General features: G+C 44.0%; 2 protein-coding genes across 10 annotated transcripts in view; one reads left to right on the top strand and one right to left on the bottom strand.

Moving 5' to 3' along the window:
* The window catches only part of LOC129811529 (dimethyladenosine transferase 1, mitochondrial-like), a 35,722-nt gene extending 12,260 nt beyond the window's left edge, over positions 1–23,462 (bottom strand). The window contains exons 1-6 of one of the 6 annotated variants that reach the window (XM_055862914.1): positions 23,297–23,462; positions 22,287–22,435; positions 21,677–21,828; positions 21,462–21,570; positions 20,737–20,888; positions 20,446–20,565 (exon numbers count right to left, since the gene is read on the bottom strand). In XM_055862914.1, the coding sequence (XP_055718889.1) occupies positions 20,446–20,565; positions 20,737–20,888; positions 21,462–21,570; positions 21,677–21,828; positions 22,287–22,419 (666 nt within the window). In that variant the 5' untranslated portion in view covers positions 22,420–22,435; positions 23,297–23,462. The other 5 variants (XM_055862917.1, XM_055862916.1, XM_055862915.1 and 2 more) reach the window with 5 other exon arrangements.
* LOC129811531 (claudin-20) lies at positions 324–15,372 on the top strand. 4 transcript variants are annotated; one of them, XR_008752891.1, is made up of 3 exons: positions 324–610; positions 1,061–2,534; positions 13,495–15,372. XR_008752891.1 is itself a non-coding variant. In XM_055862921.1 (2 exons), exon 2 carries the CDS (start codon positions 1,424–1,426, stop codon positions 2,147–2,149), a length of 726 nt encoding a protein of 241 aa, XP_055718896.1. In that variant the 5' UTR covers positions 324–610; positions 1,245–1,423; the 3' UTR covers positions 2,150–8,700. The 4 variants fall into 4 exon arrangements, 3 of the variants coding, with proteins under 3 accessions (XP_055718896.1, XP_055718895.1, XP_055718898.1); XM_055862921.1 differs by lacking the exon at positions 13,495–15,372 and having other exon boundaries at positions 1,245–8,700; XM_055862920.1 differs by lacking the exon at positions 13,495–15,372 and having other exon boundaries at positions 1,061–8,700.
* Positions 23,463–24,659: the final 1,197 nt, after the last annotated feature.

Genomic DNA, 24,659 nt, shown 5'->3' with positions numbered 1-24,659 from the left:
AGATAAATATTAGCTAGTTATGATAAACAATCCGGTGGCTAGATGCCACCTCTAGCTAGCCAGCTAATAATATGGGTCAATATTGGAATGAAGCAGCTGTCTTATGATTGATTGCGGTTTGACTGGTAGCGGGTATAGCTGGTCCATAATACATTTGCTTGTCTCCATCATCTGCTGCATAAATCAAGCATTGCGTGACAAGTGCATTGAACAACTCAATGAATTCTAATGCAATGCAAAATAAATATAGCAGTACCTAGATGACCCTTCACACACACAAATACAGTTACAGAGAGTGTCAGTGTAAACCATAGTAAGCTTCGCTATGGTGCATACTATTCTGTAGCAGCCCGTCTCACGAGCCATGTGACGTAGAGAGTCTATTCTACAGCACTGAAAGGAAAGCAGAGCAACCCCCTTTCAGAAGCGCCGAGTGAGCATGTGTGGCTCACGACTGGCTAGGATGTCCTTTAATATACGGTTGCTATGGAAATGGATGACATGAAATGGATCCGTACGGCTAACGGCTAAAACATCTCCTCACCTCGTGTTTTTACAGAAATCACTGCCAACAACCTGACACGTCATAAGGAGATCTGCACCAGCCGAGGTAAGGATCTCAACATCTCTCTTGCTGTACATCATAAACAATTAGAATTAAAGGATGTTTGCCCTTCTACCCTTACTGAAGAATAATCAATACATTTTAAATTAAAAAGCAATGCTGGCAAATGTATGTGAACATCTTTAAAAAATGTAAATGAATTGTCTGTCTTATTTCAAAGTTTTATAAATGTTCTAAACAAAAATATTTATTATTGTATCAGTGATAAAATGATTTTAAAAAATTGTTAATATTGAAGTCACTGTGGTGGGGTAACCTTATTGAAGTGTGGTGAGAAGGACACTGCAGCTTTAAGTCCACATATTGAGCATTACAATTATCAGAAGTCATTGTCCTCTTCAGTAACAGTTCCATGAGGTGCCGGCACAGAGGAGAGGCATGCGCAACAGAAAATACACACGCACTAAAACTAGTGTCTCCTTTTTCAACTATCAGCCAGAGCCATCAATCTCTCTCATCGGTCCAGTTCACACTCTCCTTTGTTCCTGCAAGAAAAGTCTGTGCCTGAGTGTGGTGAGAGAGGGGAAAGAGAGAGAGAGCGAGGGGAGAGAGAGAAAAGAGAGGGAGACAAACGAAGAGACCTGCTCAATTCAATTTCTCATTCCTGTCTCCTCTCCAGTCCAGTGGAGCCGGCGCTGAGCAGAGGGGCTGAAGATTGGCTGCTGCCCGCTCTAGCACCAGGATCCTCTACAGCCGTCTGGGGTGAGGGGTGGAGGAGACGAGGTGCCTGGCTGGGGCTGGGTGGATGCTGCCTGGAGGGGGGGTGGCCACGGCAGCAGCAGAGGCAGTGGGAGGAAGATGGCATCCACATGCATGCAGATCTTCGCCTTCATCCTGGCGCTGTTGGGCATCATGGGGGCCATGGTGGCCACACTGCTGCCCAATTGGAAGGTGAGTGCCGACGTGGGCTCCAACATCATCACAGCCATCTCCCAGATGCAGGGGCTGTGGATGGACTGCACCTGGTACAGCACCGGCATGTTCAGCTGCACCTTGAAGTACTCGGTGCTGTCGCTGCCCGCCTACCTGCAGACTGCCCGCACCACCATGGTGCTGTCCTGTGTGATGGCTGCCATGGGCCTGTGCCTGGCATCCCTGGGGCTCAAATGTACCCGCTGGGGGGGCGGCCGGCGCTCCAAGAGGCACGCGGCCATCGCCAGCGGGGGCTGCTTCATCGCCGCCGGCTTCCTGTGTCTGGTGCCCGCTTCCTGGTTCACCAACGAGGTCATCACTAACTTCCTGGACCGCAGCGTGCACGAGAGCAATAAGTTTGAGCCCGGGGGGGCCGTGTACGTGGCCTTCCTGTCGGCAGGCTTCCTCTTCGTGGGGGGGTCCATCTTCTGCGTGTCTTGCTCGGGGAAGAGGCCCGGTCACCAGGACATGATCTTACTGCCCCCCCCCAACAAACTCATACTGCAGCAGCAACAGCAGCTCCTACAGCAACAGCAGCAGGACCAGCACCAGTACTGCTCCCTCTCCCCACTAGACAATAAGACAGGCTACAGCCTGCAGGACTATGTGTAGGCTAAAGCAACAAGCCACTTGCTACTGCTAGGCAGACCAGTTAGGGGAAACAACCAGGGCTTGCACTGCGTAAGAGATTGAATAGGAGACTAGAGCGGAGGGGAAGGACTTTGATGGCGTCTCTTTCCCTTTCCCCTCTTTTTCTGTTCTGCAAGCACAAGCAGTGGAGGTATTCCCCGAGCAGCCCCTTGGAACAGACGGACGGATGGTGAATGTGAAATGCAGCGCAGCCGGGGGAGGAAGGGAAGCGCTGCAGAATGGGAGGGGAGCCACAGCTCCACACATGCAGATACCCCAGCAATCATCAGTAAATCCATTAAGACTTCCCGGGGGAATGGATTAGCTGATAACAAGCCTCCCGTTAATTTCCTTTTCCTCGCCAAAGGTTTGAATTAATAAGCAATCATTTAGCTGCTAATAATTGTATGGCAACCACCCATTCGGCAAGTTGGCAATATTGCTATTATTGTCTCAGAGGCAATAACAGTACGTGCAATTCCCTTTTCATAAGCAAGCTACTGTTTTGAAATATCCACTAGATATGCTAGTTGTTGGGACTGATTTAAGAAATGGTCTTATTTTTGGTAGCTAATAGACTGATTGATATTTTGCCTAAGCATGCTGTTTGGAGCCTGTCTGTGTATAATGCAGAGGAATGCCTGTTAGAGACTGAGACGTATGTAGTGTAGCCAACGCAATGCCTAAAAAGCTGTAGTATATTATCCTTCCCATTGAAACTGTTCAAAGAGTGCTGTCAGAATGAATACATAGGGTTCTGGGCTTGGAGATCGAACAGAATGGCATATAAACAAAATCCTGTAACTCACCCTGCAGGTAGAGACAGACCGAGACAAAGAGACAGACAGACAGAGAGGAAGGGACAAACAGCGAGACAACACACACACAGAAAGAGACAAACAGCGAGAGAGAGACAAACAGCGAGACAACACACACACACACACAGAGAGACAAACAGCGAGAGAGAGGGACAAACAGCGCGAGAGAGAGGCACACATAGACACACAGAGAGAGACAGTCCCACCTCCAGCAAAGTGGACTGTATGACATACTTTACTATTAAGCTCCAAAATAAAAAGGAGCTGCCTTCAGGCTGGGCTACGCATACAAAACACTCATACACCCACAGACGCACAGTTCACACACACCCACACATAGATTACACAACCACACAGAGATACAAAAACCCACACAAACTGTACCCTCTGCCTCACTGGGCTGTGTGTGCTTTTCATCCTGCTGTCCGCCTCCTCACTGCCATGGAAACGGGATCCTGCGCCCAAATATCTTTATTGTCTGCGGTGGGGGGTGGGGTGTCAGCCTGTACTTTGAGGTTGGTTAGGGGGGCATCTCTCTCTTTCTCTCCCTCCCCACCCCCATGGCCCCATAAGCCTTGTGAAGAGCCTCCACACATGCACAGCTGCTTCACTAATGCCCTTTATTAGCCCAGTGACAGGGAGCACCAAGCCACTGTTACACCCAGGCCTGTCTGGGAAATACTCTCTTTATGTTGTCCCATATTACACTGTGTCTGACATGCAATTAGTGTTATGGTGAAAAAGGGCTGTGTTTTGAAAAGTCAGGCTGATTATTAGAATTGTAGATCAGTAGGTAGAAAATGGCACTTGCAATGCCAGGATAGTGGGTTCGATTCCCGGGATCACCCATACGTAATATGTATACACGCTTGACTAAGTCGCTTTGGATAAAAGCGTCTGCTAAATGGTATATATTATTAACTGCAGCAGATGTGCCTCCAAATCTAGAAAACGGTTTGAGGTATTCCACTATGTGACTTGTTTAGTGCGTCAGCAGTGCATATGCTACTGTTCAGCACCTGCAGGAGATTGTGTGGCTAAAGTTAAAGCAACTTCTCTGTGCCATTCTCATCTTTCCTATTGCACCTGTCAGCTTTGCTCTCCTCTACCTCTCCCTGTTCCACCTGGTCTCTCCATCTATAGCAGTCTTTGTCTAAAGGGAAGTAAAGCAGCATTTCTCTGACAGGGAACACTGTTGCATGTTAAGAACATGCTGGTCAGCGCACACACACACACAACTCCCGCCACCAACTTATTTGTCAGGGCTGCTACTGCACTTTAACATAATCAAGTTCCCATGTGTGTCTGTACACGGCTGAGAGGAAAGGAAGATGTGCTGTCTCCAGCCTGAAATGGCTGCTCTGGTGACAGGCCCTGGCAGTGATGTGTGGCGCAGACCGCGTGTTGTTCGTTCTCTAACACACTGTTTTTTACAGGGCGAGCAGATGGCTAAGCCCAGCTCGCCACCTGCAGGCGACTGCCTGCACACTGGAGGCATCACTAGAGGTCCTGGCAGCCTGTTTCATACCCTATGTATAGAGAAGAGAGGACCGGACATCAGTATAATAATACACTGCCCAATGCCCAGGCACCCCTTACGAACGCAATAAAAATAACAAGAATGTCAATGTGCCCTCGTGAACAAACTGAATACATACCAACACATACACGCGTTGGAGAATGTGCCAAATCAACTCCTGTCAAGTTTGATACTGCATGTAGTTCATACAGTTTACTTTTTTTATTACATTTGTTTGTATGTGAATTATACATTGGCATATGGTTTTATGGAGTAATTATTTGTTGTGCGAGGCCAAGTCTTGAGTAAGCTAGACACTTGTATACAGTAGGATGCAGCTTTCTATGGTTATTTTTTCAACCTTATTATTCCAATACATTCCAAAGCACACAATCATTTCAGACACAAACAATTCTGATTTCATCGGGAAAGCCTTGCACAATTGTTTATTTTTTATTTGTTGTAATGTTTAAATCATGCTTCTGCAGAGAACAGTATGCATTTGGCTAGGACATTTGTGGACTTAATTCGATTTTTTTTGCCATGGTAACTTTCTTTCCTATTTAGTTCAAATGTCTTTTTATCATGTCCATACACTGCATCTTCTTCATAAGAAGACTACTTGACTGCACCTTTGCTTGTGTTACCTTGTTGGACAGCGCAGTTTGTTTCAAGCGGCTGAGCAATGCAAGTCCTCTGGACCGGTTCAAATGTACATAACACAACTGGCAGTCTGAAAAAGAGCAAAGCCATTTCTGTCTGATGTGATTTGAGCAGGCCAATGTGAGCTGGAGGTTTGTTCCGTTGTGTAGATGTGCAGCCTGTTCCTCGGCCAGCCAGCGCACCATTTCATTAGCTTCAAATGGCCTAGATGTCTAAACAGCTGCAGCTCTCCTGCAGAACCAAGACAGGAATTATCATTTTGATAATTGCAGCTTATTTTCGTGGATGCTTCAGCACTTCTTAATTTGCCAGAGGATTTTCAACAGTTCAAGTGTTCTGGTTACTGTTGTCTAAATGTGCTTGTGCAAGTAGTTATATTTTTTACTAATAAAAAAATATTTTGTGGAAGCAGAGCAATATGCCTATATTAAATGACTGTGTGTGTACGTGTGAGCAGTTCGGGATGGCTCTCAGCTTCCTGCCAAAAACACAGATTTCTGGAAGGTACTGGATGTACCGTGCGTAGGCAAGCAGGCATGCTGTCTCTTCATACTGTTCTTATAACCTCTATATACACACACAGCAGCTCTCTGAAAAACAGCTCAAAGAAGAGACGGAGGTTTCACTCCCTTCATGAACACGTATCCATAAAACATTACATACCGTCTGCAAATTGGATGAAAAAAGCCGAAACACACTCCATAAAGCACGTTCAGAATCGAGCTCTCTCTCATTGAGATGTAAACACAATACTTCACAGAGGTATGGAGAGAGCATCAGCAAGTGGCATGAAATAACTAACCCTGTGAGAGTTGTGGCAAATGGGGATTATTTTGTCTGGTGTATGTCTGAGTGTGAACAGAATGATAATGAATGACAGCATGTGTAGGTTAGCTGCTGCAACATTTGTACAATTAGAATGGAATACAAAGCAACAGCTGATGAAGCCAGTCAGTCAGCACGGGTAACATGGAGTGCAATCTGCATCCCCCATCCCTTCCTCCGGTTCCACCGAGCATCCCATCAGCCATCGGGCATCAAAACAGCCTCGCCAGCTTTAAAATCGGACTCATATGAAGAGTAATGCCAAGTCAGACTGGAGAGAAATATCCAATACTAAGACCCCACAAATACTGGTCTTAGTTCCAGCTGGGGAATAAATCCCTGCTTTTCATACATGAAGTAGATGCCTTAAAGCACAGGTGTCAAACTCATTCCACGGGGGGCCGAGTGTCTGCGGGTTTTCGCTCCTCCCTTGTACTTGATTGATGAATTAACATCACTAATTAGTTAGGAACTCCCCACACCTGGTTGTCTAGGGCTTTATTGAAGGGAAAAACCAAAAACCTGCAGACACTAGGCCCTCCGTGGAATGAGTTTGACACCCCTGCCTTAAAGCCTCCATGCGGTCTTTATAATTGTATTTTTAAATCACTGTAGGTCAATTGTTTTTGTTATATATATTTAACTAGGCAAGTCAGTTAAGAACAAATTCTTATTTACAATGACGGCCTACAACGGCCAAACCCGGACGACGCTGGGCCAATTGTGCGCCACCCTATGGGACGCCGGATACAGCCTGGAATCAAACCAGGGACTGTAGTGACGCCTCTTGCACTGAGATGTAGTGCCTCAGGAGACCATAAATCACTGTTTTGTTTATTTTTTCAAAAATAACGAAATATTTATTTTATTTTATCAGAGTTATATTATACTGAGACCAAGGTCTCTTTTATAGATGAGCCCGTAATTACATAAAATGCACACATCAAAATATAAAAATACAAGCAGAAAGAAAAAACACGGTCATAAAAAACAAACACATTTATTAGTAATAAGATCCTCAATCAGCTTTCTGAATCGCACTAGAGGCACCAGAACATCACATTTAACAACATTTAGAAAACTGTTTCACAAATAAGGTTCAAGAAAACTAGACTGAACAAAAATATAAAAACGCAACATAAATACTTTCCAATATTTTACTGAGTTACAGTTCAATTAAGGAAATCAGTCAATTTAAATAAATAAGTCCTATTCATGGATTTCACATGACTGGGCAGGGGCGCAGCCATGGGAGGGCCTGTGAGGGTATAGGCCCACACACTGGGGGAGCCAGGCCCAGCCAATCAGAATGAGTTTTTCCCTAACAAACAGGATTTATTACAGACACAAACACTCCCCCACCCCCTCTCAGAGGATCCCACAGGTGAAGCCAGATGTGGAGGTCCTTGGCTGGCGTGGTTACATGTGGTCTGCGGTTGTAACATACTGCCAAATTCTCTAAAACGACGTTGGAGGCAGCTTATGGTAGAGAAATGAACATTCAATTCTCTGGCAACAGCTCTGTTGGACATTCCTGCAGTCAGCATGCTCCCTCAAAACTTGACACATCTGTGGCATTGTGTTGTGTGACAAAAATGCACATTTTAAAGTGTCCTTTTGTCCCCAGCACAAGGTGCACCTTTGTAATGATAATGCTGTTTAATCAGATTTTTGATATGCCACACCTGACAGGTGGATGGATAATCTTGGTAAAGGAGAAATGCTCACTAACAGGGATGTAAACAAATTTGTACACAACATTTTTGTGCGTATCGAAATTTCTGGGATTTTCTTTTTTTCAGCTCTTGAAACATAGGACCAACACTTTACATGTTGCAAGCATGTTTGGGATGCTCTGGGTCGACATGTACGACAGTGTGTTCCAGTTTCTGCCAATATCTAGCAACTTCGCACAGACATTGAAGAGGAGTGGGACAACATTCCACAGGCCACAATCAACAAACTGGTTAACTCTAAGTGAAGGAGATGTGTCGCGCTGCATGAGGCAAATGGTGGTCACACCAGATACTGACTGGTTTTCTGATCCACGGCCCAATTCTTCTTCTTCTTTTTTTTTTTAAAGGTATCTGTGACCAACAGATGCATATTTGTATTCCCAGTCATGTGAAATCCAATTGACAGATTTTCTTATATGAACTGTAACTCAGTAAAATCTACTGTAACTCAGTAAAACCTTTGAAAATGTTGCACTTATATTTTTGTTCTGTATAGATAGTAATGAGAATCTCGCGTCTCATTACAGCTGATTACAGCCAAGTCGACAGTGGGAAGTTCGGAGATATGTGGCTTTCTTGAAACAAACATGGATTATTCAAGGCGTTCTCTCCTTTTGGTTATGCAACAGAGTGGAGATCAAATAGCAGCTCCCCTCTTGGGTAAACGTTAATAAGATCCGCTCCTCTGTGTATTTATCCTACATTTCCTTCAAAGGGTTTCACCCTGAGATGCCGTCATGACAGATCAGGGATGTGGGCTCAGAGGAGAACTTTGAACCCTGCAGGCATAGGGGTTAATCCAACTGTATATCCCACCTTGAGCGTCAAGACAAGTTGACTTGCACTGCGCACGCTCAGTTACAGCGAGATGCATGATATCGTCTGTAGATGCATGTGGTTGAGGCTCTAAATCAAATCCGCTCTTTATCGATATCATTTTTAAACCGATAACATTTTACAGCCAGAGTTATTTTAATAAAAAAGCATGATTCATAGCGCCGTTTGATAATAAGGATATCACTAACAAGCATGTAGCCGTGAAGCAGCTCTGGAGTCATGATGTTGGCAGGTACAAAGATAGATATAAGCTGGGCCAAGAATCAACGCCCTACCGCTCATCAAAACCCCATCAGCAATAACCGTAGTGCTGTAATGCATCGCTGAGAACAGTCACCCAAGGCATGCCAATACTTCACCTTAATGTAAGGCATTTTCTTCTGGACAAACATCGTCTTCATGAGAGTCTATATTGGCAATATAATACAGTCATCAACAGCAGCTGAAAATGACCTTGCATTGTCCAAGACTTTGCCCTCCTGTTCCAGTACACATCTGAGACTGGGGAGTAATGGCAATGACCTTGCTGCGGAAGTGAAGTGCTGAGAGAAGCAGTATGAGCTCCGCAAGATGACAAAGACACCCTGACACTTCAAAGAAGCATTTTAATATTTTAGATCACCATAAGTATTACAAGAGTTACGGAACTAAAAAGATTGGCTAAAGGTCCACTACATGATGATAAAGTGATGAATAGACTTCACACTTAGTAATTAGGCATTGTTTCCAGGGGTGTTCTGAATGAACCAAACACAAGATCACAGTTGGTTATGGCATTTGGAGAATCAGAAAACAATTATATTGTTCTTGAATTGCAAATAATTTTTTTGATCTACAGTAATTGTATTACTTTAGCTGGAAACAAATTAATCTATTTTTATTTTTGTTTTGGCACAGACAATGTTTTTTCCAGCAGCCCAGGCTTTCTATTTTGTGTGTATATGTGAAAAGCACATTTTGTGCGTATATGTGAAAAACGTAAAATCACAGTGCTTGACCTTTCTAAATAAAATCTTTAAAAATAAAAACACACACAGTAGAGTTAACAGCTTATGTATTGATCCTTTCAATACTATACAGTGCCTTCAGAAAGTATTCATACCCCTTGACTTATTCTACATTTTTATGTTTTACAGCCTGAATTAAAAAATAGATTAAATATATTTTAATCTACACACAATACAATTTTTTTTTGCTATTACACTGCTCAAAAAAATAAAGGGAACACTTAAACAACACAATGTAACTCCAAGTCAATCACACTTCTGTGAAATCAAACTGTCCACTTAGGAAGCAACACTGATTGACAATAAATTTCACATGCTGTTGTGCAAATGGAATAGACAAAAGGTGGAAATTATAGGCAATTAGCAAGACACCCCCAATAAAGGAGTGATTCTGCAGGTGGTGACCACAGACCACTTCTCAGTTCCTATGCTTCCTGGCTGATGTTTTGGTCACTTTTGAATGCTGGCGGTGCTCTCACTCTAGTGGTAGCATGAGACGGAATCTACAACCCACACAAGTGGCTCAGGTAGTGCAGCTCATCCAGGATGGCACATCAATGCGAGCTGTGGCAAGAAGGTTTGCTGTGTCTGTCAGCGTAGTGTCCAGAGCATGGAGGCGCTACCAGGAGACATGCCAGTACATCAGGAGACGTGGAGGAGGGTGTAGGAGGGCAACAACCCAGCAGCAGGACCGCTACCTCCGCCTTTGTGGAAGGAGGAGCAATGCCAGAGCCCTGCAAAATGACCTCCAGCTCGCCAGAGGTAGCCTGACTGCCATTAGGTACCGAGATGAGATCCTCATACCCCTTGTGAGACCATATGCTGACACATGCACATTTGTGGCCTGCTGGAGGTCATTTTGATGGTGCAAAAAGGGTCAATGCAGATGGTCCGGGTAGCTATTTGGTTAACTACTTTACAAGTCTTATGGTTTGGGGGTAGAAGGTGTTCAGGGTCCTGTTGGTTCCAGACTTGGTGCCTCAGTACCGCTTGTCATGCAGTAGCAGAAAGAACAGTCTATGACTTGGGTGGCTGGAGTCTGACCATTTTTAGGGCTTTCCTCTGACACTGCCTGGTATACACACTAAAGGTATGTGGACACTCCTTCAAATTAGTCGATTCGGCTATTTCAGTCACACCTGTTGCTGACAGGTGTATAAAATAGAGCACACAGCCATGCCCTCTCCATAGACAAACATTGCCAGTAGAATGGCCCGTACAGACGAGCTCAGTGACTTTCAACGTGGCACCATCATAGGATGCCACCTTTCTAACAAGTCAGTCTGTAAAATGTCTGCCCTGCTAAAGCTGCCCCGGTCAACTGTAAGTGCTGTTATTGTGAAGTGGAAATGTCTAGGAACAACAACGGCTCAGCCGCAGAGTGGTAGGCCACACAAGCTCACAGAACGAGACCACTGAGTGCTGAAGTGCGTAAAAAAAGTAAAAATCATCTATCCTAGGTTGCAACACTCACAACTGAGTTCCAAACTGCCTCTGATAGCAACGTCAGCACAATAACTGTTTGTCGGGAGCTTCATGAAATGGGTTTCCATGGCCGAGCAGCCGCACACAAGCCTAAGATCACCATGAAGAATGGCAAGTGTCGGCTGGAGTGTTGTAAAGCTCGCCGCCATTGGATTCTAGAGCAGTGGAAACACGTTCTCTGGAGTAATGAATCACGCTTCATCATCTGGCAGTCTGGCAGATGAACCTGGGTTGACAGATGCCAGGAGAACGCTACCTGCCCGAATGTATAGTTCCAACTGTAAAGTTTGGTGGAGAAGGATTATTGGTCTGGGGATGTTTTTCATGGTTCGAGCTATGCCCCTTAGTTCCAGTGAAGAGAAATCTTAACACTACAGCATACAATTACATTCTAGACGATTCTGTGCTTCCAACTTTGTGGCAACAGTTTGGGGAAGGTCCTTTCCTGTTTCAGCATGACAATGCTCCTGTGCACAAAGCGAGGTCCATACAGAAATGGTTTGTCGAGATCGGTATGGAAGAACTTGATTGGCCTGCACAGAGCCCTGAGCTCAACCCCATCGAACACCTTTGGGATGAATTGGAACACCGACTGCAAGTGATGCCTAATCGCCCAACATCAGTGCCTGACCTCACTATTGCTTTTGTGGCTGAACAGAAGCAAACCCCTGCAGCAATGTTACAACATCTAGTGGAAATCCTTCCCAAAAGAGTGGAGGCTGTTATAGCAGCAAAGGGGAGGCCAACTCCATATTAATGCCTATGATTTTGGAATAAAATGTTCGACGAGCAGGTTCCTATGCTAGTCTACAAGTGCTGCGCTATATATTGGCTGCTCAATTAAATCTCACACACACACTACCGTTCAAAAGTTTGGGGTCACTTGGAAATGTCCTTGTTTTTGAAAGAAAAACACATTTTTTTGTCCATTAAAATAACATCAAATTGATCAGAAATACAGTGTAAACATTGTTAATGCTGTAAATTACTATTGTAGCTGGAAACGGCAGATGTTTAATAGAATATCTACATAGGCGTACAGAGGCCCATTATCAGCAACCATCACTCCTGTGGTCCAATGGCACATTGTGTTAGCTAATCCAAGTTTATCATTTTAAAAGGCTAATTGATCATTAGAAACCCCTTTTGCAAATTATGTTAGCACAGCTGAAAACTGTTGTGCTAATTAAAGAAGCAATAAAACTGGCCTTCTTTAGACTAGTTGAGTATCTGGAGCGTCAGCATTTGTGGGTTCGATTACAGGCTCAAAATGGCCAGAAACAAAGGACTTTCTTCTGAACCAAAGACCTTTCTTCTGAAACTCGTCAGCCTATTCTTGTTCAGAGAAATGAAGGCTATTCCATGCGAGAAATTGCCAAGAAACTGAAGATCTCGTACAACGCTGTGTACTACTTCCTTCACAGAACAGCGCAAACTGGCTCTAACCAGAATAGGAGGAGGAGTGGGAGGCCCCGGTGCACAACTGAGCAAGAGGACAAGTACATTAGTGTCTAGTTTGAGAAACAGACGCCTCACAAGTCCTCAACTGGCAGCTTCATTAAATAGTACCCTCAAAACACTGGTCTCAACGTCAACAGTGAAGAGGCGACTCCGAGATGCTGGCCTTCTAGGCAGAGTTGCAAAGAAAAAGCAATATCTCTGTCCAGTGTCTGTTCTTCTGCCCATCTTAATCTTTTATTTTTTATTGGCCAGTCGGAGATATGGCTGTTTTAAATTTTTATACTTAAGTATCAAAAGTAAAAGTATAAAATCATTTAAAATTCCTTGTATCAGGCAAACCAGACGGCAAGGTTTTCTTGTTTTTTTAAATGTACGGATAGTCAGGGTCACACTCCAATACGGAGACAAAATTTACAAATTAAGTATTTGTGTTTAGTAAGTGCGCCAAATCAGAGGCAGTAGGGATGAGCAGGGATGTTCTTTTGATAAGTGCGTGAATTGGACCATTTTCCTGTCCTGCTAAGCATTCAAAATGCAACGAGTACTTAAGGGTGTCAGGGAAAATGGAGTACATTGTTTTCTTTAGGAATGTAGTGGAGTAACAGTAAAGTTAGACACCCCAAAAAACTACTTAAGTAGTACTTTAAAGTACTTTACACCACTGCTGTCATCAAGTCAAAGGTTGGATACTTTGAAGAATCTAAAATCTAAAATTTATTTTGATTTACTTAACATTCTTTTGGTCTGTACAGATTAACTACCTTTTCATGAAAAATCTCTCTCTCTCGAGCCATGTACAGTACATGGACCCATAAAGATGTATAGAGGGCACACTTTCCAGTAGACGGGAAAGCCCTTTATGGGCTTTGCTATCACAGAATCTATGAATAGCAACGTTTGGTAGAAATATAATTCTGAAAGTAACGCACGCCTTGTTTCGCAAAGTAACTAACAATATTAAACTTTTTTTTTAAAGTAACTCAGTAGGGGCTGTGTACAAGGAAAACATCTGTACGGCTCTCCCCCTCAGAGACCGGAGCTATGGAAGCAGGATGGGTAGCCGATCGCTGATGCAGCCATTACTCAGGATGGCTGGTGACGGCCCCAGACAACCATCTGCTGGAGGTACGCTTCACTCTCCCTTCAGATCCATCAACGTCATGAATCTGTCTCCGGGCGTTCTCCTCTCCTACTGCATGTGGAGTACACACTGACTGCAAGCTGCAGCATTCCCACTCTTATCTCCTACTGCTCTCTCCCACTGTCTTCCAATCTCTCCACCTCTCTTCTCAGCTCAATCACTCCCACTAACTCTCCACCTCCCATTCTCTCCCTCTCTCTTTCAAGCTCTCCCTGTCTCCCTCCCTCTTTCAAGCGCTCTCTTTCAGTCTGTCTGTGGAGCTTGGAGGCCCGTGGGTCTACTGTTTAGAAGCAGCCCTCTAGGACGTGATGGAGCAGCTATTGAGCGACTTATAGACCCGTTAATGACAGAGACAGGCAGATTTTAATCACATTCTGCCAGTAAAGAACTGTGCAGGCTAGAGGAGAGGAGGCCGGGGCGAATTGGATGGGCAAGTCTCACTAACATGCTTTCCTCACTTTATCTGAATAACCTCCATTTTAGGAAAGGCAGTGAGAAACACAGGGTTGGCAGAAAAACACAGGGTTGGCAGAAAAACACAGGGTTGGCAGAAAAACACAGGGTTGGCAGAAAAACACAGGGTTGGCAGAAAAACACAGGGTTGGCAGAAAAACACAGGGTTGGCAGAAAAACACAGGGTTGGCAGAAAAACACAGGGTTGGCAGAAAAACACAGGGTTGGCAGAAAAACACAGGGTTGGCAGAAAAACACAGGGTTGGCAGAAAAACACAGGGTTGGCAGAAAAACACAGGGTTGGCAGAAAAACACAGGGTTGGCAGAAAAACACAGGGTTGGCAGAAAAACACAGGGTTGGCAGAAAAACACAGGGTTGGCTAAAAAAACACAGGGTTGGCTAAAAAAACACAGGGTTGGCTAAAAAAACACAGGGTTGGCTAAAAAAACACAGGGTTGGCTAAAAAAACACAGGGTTGGCTAAAAAACACAGGGTTGGCTAAAAAACACAGGGTTGGCTAAAAAACACAGGGTTGGCTAAAAAACACAGGGTTGGCGATAATGTTGAAGGGATGTCAAATGGTCTCAAATCTCTGTGGCCGAGGTCACAAACCCCTTGACCCTCCGTCAGAATATTACATCAGAGAGACACAGCCAGTTATGTACTTTGTCATTTCTACTAAGCCAATAAGACCTTTTTTGTTTTTTCGGGAACATAAAAATTTAATTTGCAAATTACAAGTGACCTGTATTTGCCACAAGCAGCCATTTTGTATTTTCTTCTTGAATATGTATATTAACACGGAGGAGAATGAGAGGGGTGTGAATGTGATCCGTGACAGGCAGACCTAGGGCACAATGGACCGGAGGGCAAACGAGGAGTCAGCCAATCACGCTGGACGAAAGCCTTCAAGGACAATCAGACTCAGTCAATGTGACAGAGGTAGTCAGTGCATTCCTTCCAGGGGTGAGAACATGCATGGCAACAGATTAAACAACACAAAGGATAAAGCCTAAGTCACGACACGTCAATATGGACCAGCAGCTGCAAATGTAAAATGGATTCAACTTTTTCTTCTAATCACCAGTCAGCTACAATGTGCCTCTCTTTCCCTCAGGTTAAAATGTATTAGTCACTAAATCCAGTCATGTTTTTTTCATCTAATTGCCATTTTCTCACCATTGGATTGTATAAGGTTCAATGATGTTCTCTGTTTGTTGGTTAGAGAGTACAACTATTAAACGCATTTTCACAAATAAGGTGAGGAGGTTACACTGCTAATTGTTATATCTGTAACATAGCCCCTGCTTCTGGTTTGATGTACTATGAAAATGGGAGATAGCATAGCAGTGTGTTACAGTGTGTATCCGTCGAGTTCTTCTGGTTTGATGTACTATGAAAATGGGAGATACACACTGTGTAACACACTGCTATGCTTTCCGTCGAGTTCTTTGTGGCACATTTTCTCAGAACTGCTAAACAACATTATTACAGCTATGCAGCAGCAACGTCCCTTCGTCTGTATTAACCTGTTCCTACACATTTTAAGATACACATCACACACACCAAAACCAGGTTACCACAGTTCAGATGTGACCGATACATGCCAGGAATAAATAAAGAAAAACAACAGATAAAAGTGAAACTTCAATTTGAGCAAATCCCTATTCATAAAAACACACAATTAGCAATCCAAAGCTACAGAGAGAGCCAGATAATACCAACAATTAGAATGTAGAGCGGATTTGTTGGATTTGTCTAGCTTGGCTATGTGCATGTTCTCCTCGGTCTAAGAACTCACGCTGCTCCACCAGGACTCAGCAGACGGTGGACAAACAGAAAGACTCACAGAGAGGCACAGCCTTCAGGAATACAGCTCTCCATCATCCACCCTACTTAATGTGCATTGCTTCTTAGCAATGGTTATGGCCAGTAGTAGATGTCTTGGCCGAATAACACCCATTGATGTACTCTCGTACTGCCCACGCGTGCACTCCAAGGTATTGATAAAAACACTCTCTGGGTAAGTGGCTATGAACAAAGATTTTGCACAAATCCAGCTATAAACAGGCCTCAGGGGACATGAAAATGAGACTAATCTAGAAACACCCTCTACCTTTCGGTAGAACTTAAGGACCTATATTTACACAAAACATAAGTATATACAGTATTGTAAGGGCGGTAGGTAGCCTAGCAGTTAGAGCTTTGGGCCAGTAACCGAAATGTCGCTAGTTCGAATCCCCGAGTAGACAACGTGAAAAATCTGTCAATAAGCCCATGAGCAAAGCACTTTAACCCTAATTGCTTCAGACCCTGGCTGTGACCCCACAATATGAGGGTGTCTCAGGGACAGTGGTATATGCAAAAAACACATTTCCAGTTCACACATGCTTATTAATACACACTTGTACATTTGTGAAACAGGACAAATATAAGCACACACCTAATTATTATTATTATTTTGTTTCATTATTATTGATTGATGTTCTATTTCACTGTTCATCCAAACAGGAATTCCTGTAATACCCGTCTTCCATTAGTCAGTGCGTTATGAATTATTATAAACTCAGCAAAAAAAGAAACGTCCCTTATTCAGGACCCTGTCTTTCAAAGATCATTTGTAAAATCCAAATAATGTAACAGATCTTCATTGTAAAGGGTTGACACATGTTTCCCATGCTTCAATGAACCATAAACAAAGAATGAACATGCACCTGTGGAACGGTCGTTAAGACACTAACAGCTTACAGATGGTAGGCAATTAAGGTCACAGTTATGAAAACTTAGGACACTAGAGAGGCCTTTCTAGTGACTCTGAAAAACACCAAAAGAAAGATGCCCAGGGTCCCTGCTCATCTGTGTGAACGTACCTTAGGCATGCTGCAAGGAGGAATGAGGACTGCAGATGTGGCCAGGGCAATAAATTGCAATATCCGTACTGTGAGACACCTAAGACAGCGCTACAGGGAGACAGTTGATCGTCCTCGCAGTGGCAGACCACGTGTAACAACACCTGCACCGGATCGGTACATCCGAACATCACACCTGCAGGACAGGTACAGGACGGCAACAACAACTGCCCGAGTTACACCAGGAACGCACAATCCCACCATCAGTGATCAGACTGTCCACAATAGGCTGAGAGAGGCTGGACTGATGGCTTGTAGGCCTGTTGTAAGGCAGGTCCTCACCAGACATCACCGGCAACAACGTCGCCTACGGGCACAAACCCACCGTCGCTGGAACAGACAGGACTGGCAAAAAGAGCTCTTCACTGACGAGTCGCGGTTTTGTCTCACCAAGGGTGATGGTCGGATTTGCGTTTATCGTTGAAGGAATGAGCGTTACACCGAGGCCTGTACTCTGGAGCGGGATCGATTTGGAGGTGGAGGGTCCATCATGGTCTGGGGCGGTGTGTCACAGCATCATCGGACTGAGCTTGTTGTCATTGCAGGCAATCTCAACGCTGTGCATTAAAGGGAAGACATCCTCCTCCCTCATGTGGAACCCTTCCTGCAGGCTCATCCTGACATGACCCTCCAGCCATACTGCTCGTTCTGTGCGTGATTTCCTGCAAGACAGGAATGTCAGTGTTCTGCCATGGCCAGCAAAGAGCCCGGATCTCAATCCCATTGAGCACTTCTGGGACCTGTTGGATCGGAGGGTGAGGGCTTGGGCCATTCCCCCCAGAAATGTCCAGGAACTTGCAGGTGCCTTGGTGGAAGAGTGGGGTAACATCTCACAGCAAGAACTGGCAAATCTGGTGCAGTCCATGAGGAAGAGATGCACTGCAGTACTTAATGCAGCTGGTGGCCACACCAGACCCCCCCTTTGTTCATGGACACATTATTCCATTTCTGTTAGTCACATGTCTGTGGAACTTGTTCAGTTTATGTCTCAGTTGTTGAATCTTGTTATGTTCATACAAATATTTACACATGTTAAGTTTGCTGAAAATAAACGCAGTTGACAGTGAGAGGACGTTTATTTTTTTGCTGAGTTTATTTACATTAACATGTGAAAGTATATATATTATTGGGCATAAAATCACAGAATGAACAACAATGTGCTGTTCAGTCTTATGTCATCAGCAGGAGACCAGCTCATGAAATACCCATTATTTGTCTTCGACATCCAGTCTCCCTAGACACCAACTCCATCATCAAGTTTGCTGACGACGCCACGGTTGTAGGCCTGATAACCAACAACGACGAGTCAGCCTATAGGGAGGAGGTACTGGCATTGTGGTGTCATGACAACCTCAACGTCAGCAAAACAAAGGAGTTGATTGTTGACTTCAGTTAGCAGAGGGGGGAACATTCCCTGATCCACATCAATGGAACTGCAGTAGAGAGAGTCACGAGTTTTAAGTTCCTCGGCGTCCACATCACAGAGGACTTATCGTGGACCAACACCACCACTACTCTTATCAAGAGGGAGCAACAGCGTCTCTACTTCCTAAGGCGGCTGAAGAAATTTGGCATGCGACCCTGTGCAATCATCTACAAATAATAACGCTGCACCATCGAGAGCGTCCTAAACGGTTGCATGATGGCCTGGTACTGGAATTGCTCCGTCCACGACCGCAAGGCCCTCCAGCAGGTGGTGAAGCCCAGTACATCACTGGGACCGTGCTCCCACCCATCCAGAACATCTACTCAAAACAGTGCCTAAAAAAGGCCTGCAGCATCATCAAGGACCCCACACACCCCAGCCACAAACTGTTCTCTCCTTTACCGTCAGGTAGACGGTATCGGATCATGAGGTTTGATACCAACAAGCTCAGAATCAGTTTCTATCTACAAGCCATCAGACTGCTTAACAATTGAACTGGAATGACCACCTGCTGATTCTATGCATAGTCACTTCACCGCTACCTACATGTACAAATTACCTCAACCAACCTGTACCCCCTCACACTGACTCGGTACCCCTTGTATATGGCCTCGTTATTGTTATTTTATTGTGTTACTTTTTATATTATCTGGTAAATATCTTCTTAACTCTTCTTGAACTGCACTGTTGGTTAAGGGCTTGTAAGTTAGCATTTCACTGTAAGGTCTACACCTGTTGTTTTCGGCACGTGACATATAACGTTTGATTTGATTCTCCGCACCTTAGCACACATGCACTCACGCACACACACATCACAGCTGCTGCTACCAGACTCTTATAATGATAGCTAAAACATGCACAATTTAAACACGTGGAAATATTGGACTATAAATTGTGCCACCCTGTATTATACACTCTTAGAAAAAACTATTCCAAAATGGTTCCTTGGCTGGAACCAAAAGGGTTCCTTGGCTGGAACCAAGACGTGTACTTCAAAAGGTTCTCCTATGGGGACCCTTTTAGGTTCTAGATAGCACCTTTTTTTCTCAAGTGTACTTATGCTAAAATGTGTATTCTATTCTACTGAGCCATTTACTTTATGTTCCTATTCTTATCTTTTATTATTTCTTAATGTTTTTGCATTGAGAAGGAACCTGCAAGTAAGAATTTGGTAGGACGATGTATACCATGTGCATCCCGTACATAAGACTAATACAACTTATAACTGTTTGTGCGATGAACATGCATGAGGACAAATTAACAACTGCAGCATAAACACACTACTCACACACTTACACAGACGCCTGCGCACAAACGTCACGTGTACTCACACACGGTGTAAAAGCTGCCTCTATGTGATTAAATAATCATTGGAGCTATTTCTTCTAAGAGAATGAACAATCAGCCCTAGTTTCATTCACTTCACTTACTCCATCCATTCCATACAGATGAAATATTTACTAACAGAGGGCTCCTAGAGAGGGACTTCTTCTTCAGGGGACCCTAGTCCATCAGACAGCAACCTACAGCCCATCCCCAAGAACAGAGAAACATCATTCTCTGTAGGCAGTAGCCTAGGCCTATAATCTTATATAATAAGCATTCCCCTGGAACCCACCAGCGACACAGAGAAAAGACAGTAAAAAGGGGCTGAGTTCTCAATACTGATGTGTGATATATATCCACCAGGCATCATAACCCAACAACGGGTCACAATTCTGAAGACACTTCTGAGACAACATTGATTTACACGCAGCCGTAATGAACCCTTGAACTGTACGTGTCTAGTGACAGCAGCAGAAATGGGGGCAATGGAAGAGGAGGAGAACAGAGAGTAAATAGGGGGTCCTACCCCCTGGTGTGGGGTGATGTGTGGCTGATTGTGAGCCCATTTCCAAGTGTGTGTGCTCCACAAACGGAGCATTGTCATCAACTTGGATACACAGCCAAGATGCTCTGTGTCTGTGTGTGTGTGTGAGCAGAGCGTGGGGTCCTACCTCAGGTTTGGGGATGAAGGCTCGTCCTGGGATGGTGAAGCAGCTCTTGACAGCACAGAGGTACTGGGCCATGATGGACAGACGACTCCTCTGCCTGCTGGCTGTGCTGGCTATCAACCTCTGAAGAGGGGAACCCAACATGTTGTGTCAGTATCATTTTTGGCCCTGAGCAGTTAGATCAACAAAGAAAGGGTGAATAAAGGGCTGAATAATCAGACCGGAAAATAAGTTACTGATTCAGGAACATCGACCGAGTGATAATAGACAGTATTGAACAAACAGCACACACACCTCTGCCACCTCTTTCTGAAAGGTAAGGGTCAGTCTGGTCCGGCCGTAAACAAAGGGTCCAGTTCTGTTGGATATGTTCTCCAGCCACATGATGATGAGAGGAGTGGACACACTGAAGGGAAGGTTCCCAATGATATGCAGGTCCGGTGGATCTGGAGGGACAGTTTTAGTAGTGTTAGGTTCTAAATGAACCGAGTAAAACTCACGGACGATTAGTAAAGCTTAAACCAAGTTTATTCACCCATTGGGTCATACAGCTGCATAAGACAAAGACATTATTTCACCAGTGGTAGTATATAAAACCCAATTTGAGTGATGTGCTCCTTCTCTCTAAACATTACATCGTTATTGCTAGACAGGAAATTAAGTGACGCGGGCCATAAACTGTTCCTTCTCCCTTCATGTGACCTGACCTCGATCTCTCCACACTTATCAGTGCCTGCCATATGTGATTGCCCTTCCTTTACACAATACATTCCCGCTACAGATAACCATTAACTTCTGGTGTAGAAACTAGACTATGGCACTCAATATTCCAATAGGATACCTGATAATTAACAATACTTAAAGTTTAGAACTCATCAGTAGTATCACACTGTTGCAACACAACGTACAAAACATAAATCAATGTAATGTGTGTTTCAGACTTAAAGCAATCTAGTAGGCGCTTTCATCAATCAGGCAAATCTACCTCAATACTAAGTCTACTTCTTCATCTCACTCACCATCCTCCCATGCCTTGGTTATGACTTTTGGGAATCCTCGGTCCATTCTGTACGTGAGTATATCACCATGGACAACCCTGAGCTTCCCTGGTGCCGCTTCAGACAAAAGCTGTGGACATGGAATTTGCATATTACAGGCACTTGAGTATTTACTGTTTCCAATCTGGGCAATTATTTTAAAGACAAACTCTTCCTGCATGGTCTCCTGTAGCTACGTTTAGTCCGGGTATGAAGCGGTTGTCCTTCTCCACCACCAGCAGGTCTGCAGCCCCAGCATTGAGGATGGAGCGGGTCAGCCCTCCAGGTCCTGGACCCACCTCACACACATGGGCGTCCCTCAGACTGCCTGCCTGGCGTACAATCTTATCTACACACACAGTTCAGAAAACACAGTGACCAGGGTGCATTACTTACAAACATTGGAATGGGTTGGGTATATTAAGGTGAACAATGTATCAAGTCAATCTTACATGCCTTTCAACAACAGTGTCTTCCATATGTCTTGCAAGCAAAATAAAGGTTGGCCGGGGCACTGTATTTTACCATATGCCTGGCTCCTATCGCTCCTTGGCAAAGTTGCCTAAGCTTCTTTTGTACTTACATCTAAAACAGAAACCTTGTTCAAGGGCACCAGAACAGATCTGCAGCACTGCATCACTGATAGAATCACATCAGTAGTATCTGTTGCTTGTGGACAAGCCTACGCGGGCACTGCAGTCCGGTACACTGAATGTGTTGTGAACAGGGCGGAGAAAAAAACACCATTGTGTCCTCACAGTGTACCAGGTGTTGGTGCATTGCAGCTAGAGGAGAAGGCTGACTCACCTGTGAGCCTCATGTCCAGCAGAAAGTTCTGGGACAGCTGTTTCAATGCTCTCAGGTTGTACAGCTTGATTACCTCCCCAATGGTGGGTAGGGGAGGCAGGCGAAACAACGCTATCTTTCTGGGAGCCGCCATCTCTCAAACTGTGCTGCTGTGGGAATATAAAGGGTGGTACTGTAACAGCAATTAAACTCAGAGGGGAAACAGAGTAATTAGTGATAGAACAGAGATCTGGGGATTATCTGCTAATCTCTCATAATTAACATGCTAATGCATCCAGGTTCTAATTACCATGAATATAGGGTTTACTCAGCAATGTATATATCAAGGGTTTCATTTTAGAGCTTCAAGATACTATGTGAAAGCACAACTGCTATTGTCAAGGAATGATCAATGGTAGAGAGAAAATACATGGTACTTTGAGGATTAAAAACATGATCTTGATCGCCACCCAGTGGATAAATTACCAAATGACATCGTATTATGAAATCGATATTGGGCATTATGTTTTATAGATGTGTCCTGCCAAAGACACTGGAATTATTCTGCGGTGGTTCTGCTCCATAATGTCATTCATTCATACTATAAACAGTCATCTGCTGGCTGGCTAAGACACATTCAAAGGCAAGTGTCAACTTACTAGTTTAGCTACTTGAGTTTGGATAAGTGAATCAGAGTGCGGGACCTACAGACCTACAACAGGCATAATGTGATAAATTATAGCTAACGTTAATGCTTGACACTGTGTGACCGTGAAGATATCTTGCTCTTTACTGAATCTGTAGCTAGCAACTCGAAACGTGTAACGTTAACTCTGTAGCTAGCCAACTGAGAAACCAGCATCGACGTTTTGCTTATTTTTTCTCTATAGCTAATTATAAAGGTCGCATACAAAAACCCCTGGCCTGAAAGAGTTGCAACAAATTTAGGTTCACAAACTCGACCACGCAAATATGACTTTGAGAACGGTAAAATAAAGATAAAAGAGTTCACCGGATAACACGCTTCTCACCAGTCTGAATGTTCTTCTTGAAATGCTGCTGTCGTCGGGAAACTGGCAGGATGACACCCAATGGGATTGGAATAATCACTTCTGCAACCAATCAATTTGGGATAGGCGGAACTTCAGTTTGACAGTGAAGGGCTCTATTAAACTCTCCCGGGTTGCACCGGACATTGGACCGTCACGTGAACCGGCGAAGCCGATGAGGGTGGCGCGCCCTACTCAAATCGAAAAGTAATCTGTGCCGCTTGATCATGTTGTCAAAAAGGCCGAATCGTTCACAAACATACATATTTTTTTCCATCAAATATATGTTCGAATTTTATAAATAGTTTTCATTGGGAAGACAGATGAATCGTTTTCATCAAAAGCAATAACTTTTGCATATAAACACACAGAATCCTACTTATTACTCCACGTGCTTAACCTAGGTCACTTTTGTTTTGAGCCGACTTCGCCGTCGGCCAGTACAGGATACCCTGCTCTTGCCCCGGGGGCAGCCAGGTTCCACACCGAATGAAATCACTGTTCACCCGCTGTAAACTACGCTTACAAGCCAGCTTAATCGAATCCCCTCCTTGAAAGTCCACATCTTTTTGATGTAATGACATTATAGCCAGCAAACGGAAGCATTTTGATGGCAAGCTTACTACATTTGAAAGATACTATGTTATCCAAAATGTGCATTGCAATAAACATTATTGGTTGATGTATTCCATAGAGAACAATTAATTGGGGTTCTGTCATGATTTCTCATCCTCAGCATGTTTGATCTGATCTGTCTGCTATTTACAACTGTGGACAACCTTGACTCGTCCTTGTGGCCGACTGAGATGTAAAAAAAACCACTAAAAAAACGATGACAGATGCATGGTGCTCAAAGCTGCAATTTTTTTGACATAATGTTTATTGTCTACCTTTATAATGATGCATCACTATTGTATATATGCATTAAACAGACAATGGGATGATAATTCATGTGATCTAATTTCCATCAGTGGGGAAGAGGAAGAGACAAGCCCTCCAGCTGGTGGCGTTTTTCGTTGTTTTGCCCACCAAGCAAGGAGTTTTTGTATGGAGTTCAATGAGAGTGTCGAATTTGGTCAACCGAAAAATTTGCTACATGAGGTTTATTTGATCTAATATAAGTTTCGTAATGCTTAAGTTGTTACGAATACCGATATAAGTAGAACACGTGACATCACAAGAGACATCTGGGCGAGTTGTCTTGAGATGGCTATGCATATTCATAGTATGAGGCTAGTAGCATAGCATCTCTTTCCATTGAATGCAGGCGGTTAAAGTCAACAATCCTCGTCGATTATTCAAAAAATGATCACAATACTGTATCCACCGATCCAAAGAAAGGTTA

This window comes from Salvelinus fontinalis, chromosome 15, assembly GCF_029448725.1.
Source record: "Salvelinus fontinalis isolate EN_2023a chromosome 15, ASM2944872v1, whole genome shotgun sequence".
NCBI lineage: Eukaryota > Metazoa > Chordata > Actinopteri > Salmoniformes > Salmonidae > Salvelinus > Salvelinus fontinalis.
Note: the sequence above shows the minus strand (reverse complement) of the source record. Positions and strands in the feature narration are given on the sequence as shown.

Excerpts from the sequence above, each read along its gene's own strand:
- LOC129811531 (XM_055862921.1), top strand. The coding sequence starts at position 1,424 with ATGGCATCCACATGCATGCAGATCTTCGCCTTCATCCTGGCGCTGTTG.